Source organism: Pleurodeles waltl, chromosome 6, assembly GCF_031143425.1.
Source record: "Pleurodeles waltl isolate 20211129_DDA chromosome 6, aPleWal1.hap1.20221129, whole genome shotgun sequence".
Taxonomy (NCBI): Eukaryota; Metazoa; Chordata; class Amphibia; order Caudata; family Salamandridae; genus Pleurodeles; species Pleurodeles waltl.
The window spans coordinates 487,517,788-487,532,778 of NC_090445.1; the positions used below are offsets into that span (position 1 = coordinate 487,517,788).

Here is a 14,991-nt window from a genome sequence, read left to right on the forward strand (position 1 = left end):
CAATTGTATTCCCAATTCTTTGTCACTTTATGGCCATCTGAAGAGGAAGCATTCACTAAATGAACAAGCATTTGCAATGTAATGGGTCTTGCATTTGCTCGAGTTAGAGGTATTAGCGTTGTAAACTCCTAACCAGACTTTTCTTGCCACATAAATTGAAAATGAAAAGTAATGCAGTTTCACATAAGCGAGCCGATTCAAAGCACCACGCCATGAGCGTGAAGGAAACACACAAAAGGAAAAAGAAGTTCGCTCGCAGTCAAATGTATCGGCAAAGGTGCAATTAGCCATTTAACAGGGTCGGTGGCCAAGGCAGTAACCAAACTGCCCGAAGATGGAACAAACGTAAAGCATTTTTACCAATGAAAACAAAGGATTTTTGAAGGGCAAGCCCATGAATGAGCGATAGTGATGGGCATGAGGTAGCGCAGTTAAAAGCCCAAACAGATAACAACACGTCAAAAAAAGCTATGCTTGGCCTAAAAATAACAAGGGGACTTTGATGAAATTTAGAAAAGTTTGTGTTAAACTAATGTTAGTTTCTGAAACACACAAAGATACTGGACAAGTATAAAACACTGCACCATTTTGGAACTGCTGTGTTTTATAGAACTTTAGGATGGTCTTCCTCCAGTAGTGACTGCTTCCTGGTGTAGAGTCCCATGCAGCATAACATTTTCCCACAACTGTACTCTCAGTACCAGAATCTGTGAACTGCTATTATTTTGAACTGTTTATTTCTCATTACTTGACATCAAAACATTGTGTTTTTTTAAGTTTATGCAAATATATGGGGACTTGTCGATTTCGCGTAGATTTCTATAATAAGGCAATTGGGTTGCCTAATAGTTGAGTTTGTCCCTGATCTCCCCATCCTGAAATTTAGTGTCTCCTTTGCTCGGAGGACGTGCTAAGTACAGTTTTTTAAGGTGAGAATAATGTGGTCTATTGAGATGAATTGCAGAAGCGTCTCGGTTTCATGAAGAAGTGAAATAAATGTTTGCTTTCACTTTTTAGGTCTGTTGTTAGCCAAGATCTCTTCAATTTAGTCAAATTATTTCATCATATACACATTTAGGAGTTTTCAAAGTTTTCTTCTGGCCACTAGAGCATACAGTTGAGAGGAGTGACTCAGCTTACGTCAGGCAGTGGCTAACTTCACTGCAAGTGAACATTCATACACAAAGTAGTTCCCTTCTGCACAAGCGACTACCATGTCACTGTATGCTGTTGGATCAGTGGCAGCTCCTCCACAATGGTGGAGGAGCATCCTCCTGCTGACTCAGAGCCAGCAGCAGAAAAAGAAAACGATATTTCACTATTGTATTATTTTTCTGCTGCTGACTGAGCCAGCCTGTGCAGGGAAGGGCGGGGCTAGGCCATGGGAGAGGGTATGGGGGAGAGAGGTGGGGAGAGTGGAGTGTGCCCTTTAGATGCACATGTTTGCTTGGCTGGCCGTTCTCAGCAGGCCAAATAGACATGCGCAGTTAGGTTTCTCCAACCCAGATTTATTTGACAGCCGGGTTGGAGTAAAAGCACAGACGCCCTGAGCCCGAGCAAGCGGCAAACCAGCCAGCTCAGGTAAATCCCCACGCTGCTCTCATGCTAGGTAATAGCTTGAGAGCAGTGCAGGGATTGCACAGGGTGTCTCTGATGCTGGGACCGGGAAGCAGAGGAATGTGAGGCGGCCGACAGCACCAGGTGCTTTTTTTGTTAACACCCCGCACTCCTCCTTCACGGTTCCCTCCCCACCCCCTTCTGCGCTCCCCGCTCCCCCTCCACCACTTTTATTTATTTAGGCCACTGCTATTTTGAATGCCCAAAAATGTTTTTTCTTTTAGTAATTTTTTTCTCATATTGATGAGTCACAAACAGCCACTCTCCACAGGAGATAGGCTACTCAGCCGCACCCTTCAGTACTTTCTTTATTTTCTGACCTTCTCCGCCACTGTATATTTGGTGTCTGAGTAATCAGTAGCACAGAATGCCTTTACTACTCTGTTACCCAGCCTTCACCTTGAATTACATACTCCTTACTTCCCAGACCTGACATCCTTCCAGACCATGAGGAGCACTTGTCATACATTAAAATGTAAGGTGGGCAAACACATGTTCATGTGCACTCCTCCGACACCACTGCTAAGCTGCATGACTGAAACTACACCCAGCCATTGGCTTAAACACTCAATCATTCTTGTGAAATACAGTCATTCTTTCTGAAATACTTTGAATAACCGTTGCATAAACATCGGAAGCGTCTTACCATTTCAGTAGTTTGCTGAAGCTGGGCATTAAGGGCCTTGATCTCACCGGCGGTTTTTTTAGCTGTTTGGACTGCACTTTTTGACAGTGGAATCACTCCTCGACAGCTGGAGCCTGGCACGCATTCAGTGCTACTTTCCACCGGGCAAACACTCCCCTTGCACCCTTGAGGTGTGCAGGGAACTGAGCGTGCACCACCACAGATCTAAAGTATATAAAAGCGTAATGAACATGACCATATTTAAAAAGGCATGAATAAAAAATAATGCACCAGTATAGCTCATAAGTCTGTTTGCTAAGGGTTTTTGGAGCATCGTGAAAAGTTACATTCACCTATTTGGTGCTCCTTATCCCTATCAATCTGGCGCTCTCTTGTGACTATTCGGGGCTGTGCAATAAGGCAGTTGTTTACAGTGGCCCTAACGTAGCACTGGCCAAGCCAGGTGTACTTGTGTGTTATTAGCCAATGCATGACAGAGCTTCGGCTACACATTTTGGTGAAGATATACATTGGCCACAATACACTATGGAGAAGGATACCCCGGTCCCAGGACAGTGTCCAGTCAAGCAGTACATTAATAAACCATTCCTAAAATGCTGAAATAGCGGTCTGATCTGATGTTATGGTCTATTCTGAGGCCTTGGCCAACATAAATTCCCATGAACTGTTTACTTTTAATAACAACTTACCAGGTTCATGGTGGGAGTCAGGTCTGGGTAGGACATCTCCTCCTGCAGCTCTTGTAGCCTAGACCTCTCGCCTTTGATCTCAATCTCTAGCTTTGCTGCGCTGCTCCTACTTTCCCGAGACTGGGAGACCATCCTGGTGGATTCCGACACGCGGTTCACCGCATCCGTGGAGGTGCGGTATGCAGAGGCGATTGTTTTGCAAACTCCTTTCAGGGGGAAGGGAACAAACACAGCACGATTAGCTTGATGACTCACGCTTCATGAAGACGCTGAGCTCGATCATAGCAGAAACACATATATTAATCACTAGTTCGTCATTAGAACGTTTTTTGTTTGTGTTCATTATTAATTGCATACATAGGATCATTATGATCATTATGAAATATACATTTTTCGGTCAAGCCATCAGTGTCGAGGAGACGTTTGTGATCGATTTTCCTATTGAAATGGAATCACACTGAGTAAGGAAATGGAAGATATTCTGAATCAGTAACTCAACAACAGAAACTTTTTTCATCGCAAGAAAACTAATGTGGGATAAATAGCAACAATGTAGTTTACTTGCTCTTGGACAATGCTCACAATCAATATGACTGTACCACAATTTGTGGAGTAGTTATCCTGTGCTATTGGCAGATAATGTTCTGATGAGGAGAATGGGGCATTACACTGTTTTCAGCACAGCTCACAAGATTTCACTGTATTAATTTAGTGGAGAAGCTAGGCATTTCGCCTGTTTATGCCAGTGTTACATGGGAAATGTTGTTCAGTCTGAGAGCTGTGCGCAAACATAAATCTATTTTAAGTCAATCTTGTTCTCTTAGTGCCAAAAACACAAATGTTCCATAATTTCTTATATATCCAGGAGCACTGAACATGGTCACACTCACTACACATGTAACAATAATAGTTCCAGGAGACAACATAGGCGCTAGATATGTATGGTACGCTGTGTTCCCATTCCTGTATGTCTCAGCTGATGCTGAAGAGTAAATAACGTAATAGAACATTGGTGCATGGTCTGCAGTGGATAGGGGAAGTTAGGGGCAGGATGAAGCCTTGAAAGCAACTACCTGCTATTGCTGTAGCCTAAAGGCCTAACTAGTAATCAAGAACATACCCCCTACGTGAATGGCTCTAGACTCTTGTACAAATACTCTGTTTCTTAACTATAACAATGTGAAAACAAAACAAATCTACATGGCTTTGAGAGTTTACATGGCTCTGTTGCTAAAGTTGCCCCAAGTGGGAAGGGTGTGCCCTGAAGTGGGTCCTGTGCTCACTGTGACACTGGATTCAAGCTAACCTGGCTGATGAAGGGTGATACCCTGAAACCGGTCCCAGGTAGCATGTTTCCGGTCCAGAGAGGACCTGGCTGGCAGTTCAGGCTGTTCACATGGGGAACAGGGTCAAGACTGATTTCTATACGGCTGGGTCCAAACTGGGCTGGCATGGAGAGCCAAGGAACAATAAATTAAACCCAGATTCTTGAATGGGGGTGAGTGTTTGAAAAGTTTCAGCATTCCATCCATCATCCTTTTGTGATGCTAAAGTTGCCCCAAGTAAGAAGGGTATGCCCAAACATGGGTCCCATGCTCACTGTGCCACTGGATTCAAGCTAGCCTGGCTGATGAAGGGTGATCTCCTGAAACCGGTCCCAGGATGCTTGTTTCCAGTCCAGGGAGGACCTGGACTGGCAGTTCAGGCTGGGCTGTTCCCATGGGGAACAGGGTCAAGACTAATTTGCATATAGCTGGGTCCAAACTGCAAAACAGCAAAAGAACAATGGATTAAACCCAGATCTGTGACTGGGGCGAGTGTTTGAAAAGTTTCAGCACACCATCCATCATCCTTTTGTGTTGCTCTGAGATAAGTTGATCTGCCACTTATTGATCAATGAAGCAAATCAAACCTGCACACAATATTGGCCGGTCCCCAAAAGGTGCCAGATAGAAAGTGACTCTGTAAGGGACAAAATTAGATGAGAAGACAGACTGTACCTGAAGTGCCACCATTGCCGGTGCTATCATACTGCATCTTCTTGCTCAGATACTCAGCGTTCACAGTGAGAAGGAGGCTGTTAATCGTTTTCACATCAGACGACAGAGTGGATGCATCATCCATGTGTGGTAAATCAGGGTTTACCTTTTGAGCAGCAACTCTAGTATAAAAATATAGACATATTCGAGTAGTTATTTAGCAGGCATTCATAGGTGTACATTTACGGTATTAGAGACTGTCGTCAAAGAAAACTAGTGTGAGCAGGATCATTATCCACAACCAGTCTGAGTGATGAGTGTTTAAGAAGCATGTGCCCTGACTGTACAGGAGACCACTCTACATGCCACTGCTAGATCAAGTCTGCCAAGGGATTCATCCTAATTGAGCCTTGCAAAAATGATAAATTCACTAAGTGATTAGAACAAAAATAATACTTATACTAACCAACGACTGCAAAAATTCAATATTTGGTAGTTGTTTCAAGTGCTATTTCTGCACTGCTGTTCACCAAGGAAAGTTTATGTGCTCCCACTATAGACCTTCCTACATATAGATATCAGTGATAGCATTTGTATGAGGCATAGGATAGCTTGTTAGCCTTTGGTCATCATCTGAAGGTCGGCTGCCCCACGTCTACCATGATGCAGTAAAACCACACTGGTAATTATGGATTCTGAGGGGTATGATAATTACCATGTACAGTATTGGCACACCAATATAGGTCATTGCAATGTTGGTAACTGGGTAAATAGGTGTTTGTACGATGACAGTGACTTGCACAGTGACTTCCGCAGGTTTCCACCTCATTCCGGCCACTTTTTAATTTGAAGTCTGCCAGACAGCACAGTTCTATGGTTTTTTAACAGCATCTTGGTGACATTCTGAAAACCTTCCTGGGAATGCAGTCCACCCATTGCTTACCACTTGCTTTGTGTTTTGTAACTTCCATTTGCTTGCTTTCTATTTGCTGGCTTTATTTATTTTAGGCTGTCTGGCTTAAGTTTGTCCCTCCATGGATCATACCCTATTTACTGCACTATTTACTGTATTCTTCCACAGCTCACGCTCTGTAAACATGCCTTTAAATCTTACTCTTATCTTGTCCCATTTGCTGTGCTTTCAAAAACAGAATTCAAATGTCAGGCTCTGTCCTTTGAGGGAGCTTGGTTTTTACTTTTTTTTCACTGATTTCAAAGTGAGAGGATTTGTGTGACCATCCTGCAGAGTACCCAAAAGAGAATAGGGGCTGAAGGATTTATTTTTTCTAGCACACAGCAAAATGTAAAGTTCTACAAATGAACTCTGCAAATATTTCAGAATATATGAGATCTAGGAAAGCAAAAATGAAGCACTTTTTTTGTAATTCTAAAGGGTGGTGAAAATAAATATAGTAACATGATCAAAACAAATCAATACGCTTGGTGAAGCCATTACCACACATTACCATTTGTGCACTCAATAGTTTTATCAGAAAACCATATGTCTGTGCAAATGCAATAAATAATTCAATTGAAAATGTGTTGTCTGTAATGGTAGTACACAACCACACCACACAAACTCCACTCTATGCAACTCCACACTACTTCACTCTATGCCAGTCCACTCTACAACACTCCACTCCATGAAACACTAAAGCACTCTACTCCCCTCTACGCATCTCCACTCTACATCATTCCACTTCACTCTACGCCACTCCCCTCTACTCTATGCCACTATACTCCATGCCACGCTACATCATTCTACGCCACTCCACACCACTTCTCTAGATGAAACTCCACTCTACAACACTCAATGACACTCCACTCTACGCCACTGTACTCCATTTCATGCCCTGCCACTACACGCTATGCCACTCCACTCTGACACTTTATTCCACTCTATGCTATGCTACTCCACTCTACTCGACTCTATGACACTTTATTCCACTCTATGGTATGTCACTCTATGCCCTTCCACTCCATGTCACTCCTCTCTATGACACTCTACTACAATCTATGCCACTCTTCTCCACTCCATGCCACTTCACTCTATGACATTCCACTCCACTCTATGCCCCTCTCCTCTATGCAATGAAACTCTATTTCACAACACTCTACAACACAACACTCCACTCTATTCTATGACACTCTACCTCCCTCTATGACACGTTACTCCACTGTATTCCATGCTACCATACTCTACATCATTCTACTCTACTCCACTCTTAGACATTCCAGACCACTCCACTCTATGACACCCCAAGACACTCCACTCTACACCACTATACACCATTCCATGCCCTGTCACTCCATGCCACCCCACTCAGCTCTGACACTTTACTCCACTCTATGCTACACTACTCCATTCTATGGCATTCCACTCTTTTCTACTCTATGACACTTTACTCAGCTCTAAGCTACATCACTCTACGCCCTTCCACTCCATGTCATTCCTCTATATTACACTCTACAATACTATTTGACACTCTACTACCCTCTATGCCCCTCCACTCTATGCCATGACACTATACACCACAACACTCAACGATATGACACTCCATGCCATTATACAACATTTTAGCCCATTCTATGACACTCTACTCCACTGTACTCCATGCCACAATACTGTACACCATTCTACTCTACTCCACTCTATGCCACTCCACGACATTCCCCTCTATGCTACCCCATGCCACACCACTCCATGCTACTCCACTCTACGCCATTCCACTCCACTCCATACCATACAGTTCCACTTCACAACAACCTGTGACACTCTACACCAATCTATGCCACTTACCTCTAAGCCACTCTACTCCACTCTAAGCCACTTCACTCTAGGCCACTTTACTCTACTCTTTGACACTTCACTCTACAACACTCAACTCCATGACAGTGTATGACACTCTACTCCATTCCACTCTACTTAAATCTATAACACTTTTCTGTACGACACTCCACTCTATGACACTCCACTCTAGGACAGTCTACAACACTCTACACCACTTTGCTTCACTCTCCATCACTTCATGCTATGCCACTCAACTCTGACACTTTACTGCACTCCACTGCACTCTACTGTATGGCATTCCACTTCACTTTATTCCACTTTATGCTATGCCATTCTATGTCACTCCACTCTGTGCCACTCCACTTTATACCACTGTACTACTCTCTTCTCCACAACACCCCTCGCTCCTCCACTCTACATCACTCTACTCCACTCCACTCCTCTCTATGTCACTCTACTCCATAATGTTCCAGTCTATGACACTCTACTCGATTCCACTCTATGACAATCTACTTCACTCTACGCTACTTCATTCTAGGCCACTCTACTCCACTCTACAACCCTCCACTGTACAACAGTCTACTTCAGTCAACCACAGTCTACTCTATGGCAATCCACACTACTCCGCTTTATGACACTTCACTCCATTCTACAACCCTCAAGTCCTCACCACGCCACTCTAGTCCCCTCTACTCCAACCTGCTCCACTCTATCCCACTCTACACCACTCTAAGCCACTGCAGTCTACTACACTACACTCTACTTCACTCCATTCTGTGCCTCTTCACTAAATGCCCTTTCATTCTAATTCACTTTATGCCACTCTACTCCACTCTGCTCTACACTACTCCACCCCATTCTATGACACTCTACTCTACACTACTCTACTCTGCTCCATGACACTTTGCGGCCCTCCATGACACTCTGCTCTATGCAATGCCACTCTACAGCACCCAACACCACTCAATGCCAATCCACTCTTGCCACTCCACACCACTAGACTCTACACCACTCTGTGACACTCTTCACCCTTCACCACTCCACTCTAAGTGACTCCACTCTACAACACTCTACTCCACTCTGTGGCACAACACTGTATGCCCCATTACTCCACTCTGTGCCCCATTACTCCACTCTAAGTCACTCCACTCTATGCCACTCCAAAACACTCTACGCCACTCCACTTACTCTCTACCACTCCAAAACACTCTATGCCACTCTATGCCCCTCCACTCGATGACATTGTACTCCACTCTATACAACACCACTCTATACCCCTTCACTCTACGCCACTCCACTCAATGGCGCTCCATTCTATGCCCCTCCACTCTGTGCCACTGTACTCTACACCACTCCACTCTAATCTACGATAGTCTACTCTTCTCTATGACACTTCACTCTCTGACATTCCATCTATGGCATTCCACTCCTGGACACTCTATGCCACCCTATGCCACCCACTCTATGCCATTCCAGTCTATGTCACTCTACTCTACGCAACTCCACTCAATGCCATTCTACTCCCCACCACTCTCCTCTACACGCCAAACACCCAGTTTTCCTAATACAGATGTAAACTTCAAACCGATTCTGGATTTTTGCCAAACATGCAACGAGTGACACAGGGCCTTGTCAGGAGGTGGGAGGTTTTCACCCTGTAAATGCTAAAGTCTATCTTGAAAGTATTCCATTAATCCTACTCAGGAGCTTACTGAATGAGACACAAGGCTTTATACATGAGGTAAATGAATTTTACACAGATCGCAGCAGTCACCCCTTAGCCCACTACATGCCTGATGCACTAAGATCTGGTTTGATCCAGTCGGTGCTTGACACATGGGTTTGTGACCCGATCTTCGCTTTGCGTGTGACCGATGTACTAATCAGTTGCACAAGAAAATGCCCATTCACAGAAGGTCACACAATCTCCTTAGCATGCAAGTGGCAAGAACGTTTCTGCAAAACTCTACGAAAGGCTGTGAATGCCGAGGTACAGATCTGCGACAGAAGACGTCAATATTTGAATTTGCATTCAATGAATGTCAATATTTTACTTTAAAGCATCACTTCTCCATTAAAGGCACTGGGGCTGCTTTCAAAAACAAGAATTGGAATTATGGAATTGAACTGGGGAGAGCATGCAGCAGTCCACTGGGGCAACGGTGTAGTTCCCCAATGCTAGTAGCCAACATTCACAAGGTGGAAGTTCTGCTACTTTGAAATCTGTTACCATTCCTTTTTGGGTCTCAGTAACATAACAGCAGTTTGTGACTGCCATTGTGGAAGCAAACCACTGATTCATTGCATACCTACTCGAAGTCCAGGGAATGACATTGTACCCATTACGCATTGATATGGGTCACAAAAGGCACTTTGAGAATTGTAAATCATTTCTGACGTGCACTTTAATACACTTCTCCCACTGTTTTGTGGTCACAAAGCCTGTGATGTTGAGAATCCCAGACTTTGCAACCAGAAAACATTTTCATGTATTAGGCCCTACATTACCTCATCCATAACTTGCTTTGCCTATCAGATGACACTGCAGGGTTCATAATGTGGGGAGCGTGTGCACAGCTGAACTCACACTGGGAAAGGAATGGAATATTTTCAAGTTGAGCACCAAGTGCACCATACCTCATTGTGGAAAATGTGTTCTTCACTTGCATCAGTTCTTTGTCCGATAACAAGGGGTTGCTGAGGATACTTTGAATGGATTGAAGACTCGCCTCTGCCTGCAGAATCTTTGGACCCAAGCTGACATCTGCCATCCCATCCAGCTTTTGGCTGGCATTCCGCAAAATAGATTGCTGCACCCCAAAGCCTTGGATATCGCGGTCATAAAAATGAAAGCATGGGTGACAGGCCTCACAACTTGGGTACTTGTCGCAGTAACCGCGTTGGCACTCATCACAACGGGAGCCAGCAAAGCCAGGGCGGCAAATGCATCTTCCAGTGGTTTTATCACACCCCCCATCAATTGTGCCAATGAAGTTGCAGGTGCAGGCTGTTCATGGAGAGAGAAAGTGCAAACAGTTAGAAAGTGAAAGCCTAGGAATGTCATCAGTAAAATTCAAACAAACATTCTCTGGCATCAGTGTTCCATACTACCATGAACTAACAATTTTTCAATGAGGGTTAGAGGAGTATGTTTGTAGAAGGCTAATGCTTGGGGAAAGAAGCTTGGGTTGAAGGGAGGCTGACAGGGCCAGGGAGTAGGTGGATGAGGAGTTGGATTCTTTCAAGAAGGACAACTGGGCAGATGTGAAGATGGTGACTGGTAGAGCTGGAGTGAGGGTTATCGAAAGCTGACATCCTGTGATAGTTCTAAGTTGGCGATTTGATGATAGGCAACAATGGGTTTTGAAGAGCTGGTTAGTCAGAGACAGAAGAAGTTGAGGATGTGATGAATCAAGAGTTCAACAGATGCACAAATTATAAATTGTAGAGCTAGTGCAAAGGGCAATGTGACATGGGATCTGTAGCGCTGGAGAGGAAAATAAGCAGTGGAGTTTTAATGCCATGAAGCATGAGGAAGCCATGGCATAGGGGATCACCAGAGCTAGTGAACTAGAAAGATGGGGAACTAAGTTCAAGGTACGAATGAATATGGTAATTACAGGAGCTGTGTGGCTGCAGATCTGCTTAGTTGTACAGATGAGAGAGCCATGAGAGGTAGCAGATATATATAAAAAAAGAATGGGGTGCTACAGAATTATAAAGTTGGGAAGCTGAACATAGAGAATGCATACACTCATGCTACAATCTAAGTAAGAGATTAATGGATATAAAAATTCGATTGAACATATTATAGTTGTATTTACTAACCATAAATGAGAATTGAAAACAATATTTTGAAGACCATTTTCCTATACCACCCTGTAGCCCATAACCTAGAAGTACTAGTCATTATTCTCAAGCAGTCCATCCCACATGAAAATGGCAGGAGTTAATAGGATAAGTCCTTGATCCTACTCCCTTTTCAATAGGCTTGAAATATTGTTGACAGCCATAGCTAGGCACAGCACCTGCCGAGCCTCCTTCTGGATTAGAGAGCCAAAAGGCTGTTTTCTGCTTGGTCCTACCCACAGACCATATGGCTATGAGAAGACATTTTGTTCACAACCTTAAAAGTAATGGTGTCAGCAGAGAGCAGTGGAGCTTCATAGACATAGGGAAGCAAAATGAGATACTAGGATGTTAAGGAATCAAATAGTTAGACAGCCTTATATCAGAGGAGCTGTGAAGCTAAGGAGGTAGAGACATTCTTGCATCAATCTCATTTCACATTTTTGGGAAAAAACAATAATATTCAATATAAAAAACTTCAACTTATTGTATGTTAAATAAAAAAAATAGTAGATCATTAAGTCGAGTAGCCAGGCACAGCAGTAGCTTATAGTGAAATGTATTGAAGGGTATTAGCCATTTATGTCCTGGATAAGGCCTATTAGAGAAGCAAGCCTATGTAAATGAGTAAATGTGAAAGTACTCTACGCAGGATGTCACCACTTGGAGTCTGGTTCACAAAACTTTTTCCATGAGTATTTATTAATGTGTTTTATTTCAGTGGTTGTTCAGACATGTTGCATACGACGTAGAAGCCATCTTTAAGCACATAACACAAGATAGGACCAGAGAGGTCCAAAAGATCATAATATGGTCCTTAAGCCAAATCAGTTGATCAAGATGCTGTGGGGGCCATGCCTCTCAATCACCATAAAAGAATGTACAACTTTGTAGTTAGCAGGAAGTTGAGAATTCCTTGAATTTGCGTCTGGTGGCAGAAAGTGAGTTTTAGGCATATGATAGACTTATGTGTGCCTACTGGGTGAGCAGGACCAAATATATGATGATGGATTTTTAGTGCAGATTTAGAGGTCAGCAGGCCCCACTCCGAAAAAGTACATTTTAGCTTTTTTCCTAAACCAGAGGATGCTCTCATCAGGTATTGGGGGTAACAAGTTCCAAAGAGCTTAACCTTATGCATGCCTTCTCCTTTCACCAACTAAGGTGGATTACACCAGGATATGGAGCCTTAATTTGAAAAGCATTTTCGATAAATAGTTGAGTCTCAGCCAATGCTTATTCAAGAATATCCAGGAGTAAGACATATTTAATTACAGACAAAAATTGACCCTTTCAGTTGAATTGTTTGGTTTGTCGTACAACAGACAACCTTACCTCCACCCGCAGAGCAATTATTACAAGATCACTTTGACAGCGCTAATGGCATCATGCATAGAAAACCACATCCCAGATCCAACAAGGTCGCAGACAATACCCAGATCAGAAATCAATTTTGCCATGAAGCTTGAGTGCATGACATAGATATCACCACTCTTTTCACCAATGCATCTCTACTGGGAAAACTGACACTTTCCATTATCACATTCGCAACCCTCATTAAAAAGACCGACCAAACTAATTTCTGCCCAATTTCTGGCCTCTCTTGGTTTGCTCAGGCTCTAGCAAGGTGGGTCACTGGACAAATAACTACCAACCCTTATCTCACGACATACTCAGTGATCCCCACTCTGACTTCCACTCAATGAAGGGCAACAGACTGCGCTAATGAACAGTAGGGAGGAACCAGTACCATCTACAGATAAAGATCATCAATGGATATTAGTGCTTCTATTCCATTCTATCCTCTTCTATTCTGTTCTATGTGATTTATACAGCGCATGGCTACCGGAGGGCTTCCCAGCGCTGAAACAGCCTAAATAGTAGCAATTACTCAGTTGAACCATCTATATGGTTAAATCCAGGTAGTCTATTTTACAAACAGCCATGCTTTTAGCTGTCTCCTGAAACTGACTTCTTCTTGGATATTCCGAATCCTAACTGGGAGAGAGTTTCATAACTTTGGAGCAACGGAGCAAGACAGGAAAAGGACCTGACACTCGCCATTGCTTTGTGAATTCTACGCATTGAAAGTTCCATTGCCATCACAGACCTTAACACCCTGCTGGGGCTCTTTGGCTTTAGTGGGGACTTAAGCAGTTGGGAGCCTCTCTTGTGATATATCCAATGAGCTATACAGAGGGCCTTAAATTGTATTCTCTGTTCAACTGATATCCAGTGACGTGAGACCAACGTGCTTAAGACTGATTGGTGCTTAGGGAATTTTAGTAGTAAACGTGCAGCAGCATTTTGTACTACTTGCCGTCTTTTTGTTACATATTGTGGAGAACCCAAGTTCTAAGCAGCACATGAATCATGATCACATCAGCCATTTTCTGCTCTTGCACCACATGGCTACCTACACCCAGATAGATGTACTCTTCTTTGGTAGTTTGCTTTCTTTCCCTTGAATCAGACAACTGAAATGTACTGTGCTGGATTCCATGTGAACTCTATGGTGACTAATTGATTCCGGCCAGGAGAGATGCAAGACTGGATGAAACAAAACGTACTCTGCCACAATGTTTCTAAGACAGATTATCTGAGTGTAGGCCTGCCTGCTACCAACTTCCCACTTAATTGGTGGACATTGCAGGGGAATTAACATTAGTCAATGGACAAAGTGTGAAACCATGATGTCAATTCAAACTTATTTTTCGTCTCTCAAGTCAGAAATCTTTAAAAAATGTTTCCCCATGTACGTCTACTTGGGAATGCCCTACCCTGCTGAACATTTCCCAGTCCTTTCACCTGTCATCATGGTGCTAACTTATATACTGGAATATTGCAGTGCTTTCTACATCAGTTTATCAATCAAAACATCATAAACGTTACACAGGACTCTAAACAAACCACCAGACTTCTCTTGAGCATGCATCAATCTCAGCACATCATTCCTGCACTATGTGCTTTCTGGTGACTACTGGGAAAATAGAGCATTCGGTCTTAAATAATGGTCAGCATCATCCAAGCACCAAGCCCTGAGATAGGAAAGTGCCAATCACCCAATCAAAAATATTCCTCAAATGGCTGCTAAATCCCTAGGGGCGGATTCTCTAAACTTGCTCAACTTCCAGTCAACCACATGCAAATTTTATTAAGGAAAATCTTTTCATCTTCAAGGTTTAACTGCCAGGACCCCAGTCATATTCATTCATTCTACTTCAGGCTTGAACACGGTTTTCTGAAACCCCCAAAAGTCTGCTCCTGAAAGTATTTAACACACACATCTCTTGATGACCCAGGATGCATTAGAGTGCACATTCTAGTTTAGACTATCAGTGTGTCGGTTTGTGTTCATTTAATGCTGGCATCATCCACTACCCTCCTTTACCCTGTAAGCACTTTGAACGATGTATCTTA

General features: G+C 43.3%; 1 protein-coding gene across 1 annotated transcript in view; it reads right to left on the bottom strand.

Annotated features, from left to right (window-relative positions):
- LAMB3 (laminin subunit beta 3) overlaps nucleotides 1–14,991 on the bottom strand; it is a 179,172-nt gene that overhangs the window by 25,414 nt on the left and 138,767 nt on the right. Inside the window, exons 14-17 of the mRNA XM_069238627.1 lie at nucleotides 10,360–10,729; nucleotides 4,953–5,113; nucleotides 2,953–3,158; nucleotides 2,264–2,467 (exon numbers count right to left, since the gene is read on the bottom strand). Of these exons, the coding sequence (XP_069094728.1) occupies nucleotides 2,264–2,467; nucleotides 2,953–3,158; nucleotides 4,953–5,113; nucleotides 10,360–10,729 (941 nt within the window). The remainder of the gene's footprint in view (nucleotides 1–2,263; nucleotides 2,468–2,952; nucleotides 3,159–4,952; nucleotides 5,114–10,359; nucleotides 10,730–14,991) is intronic.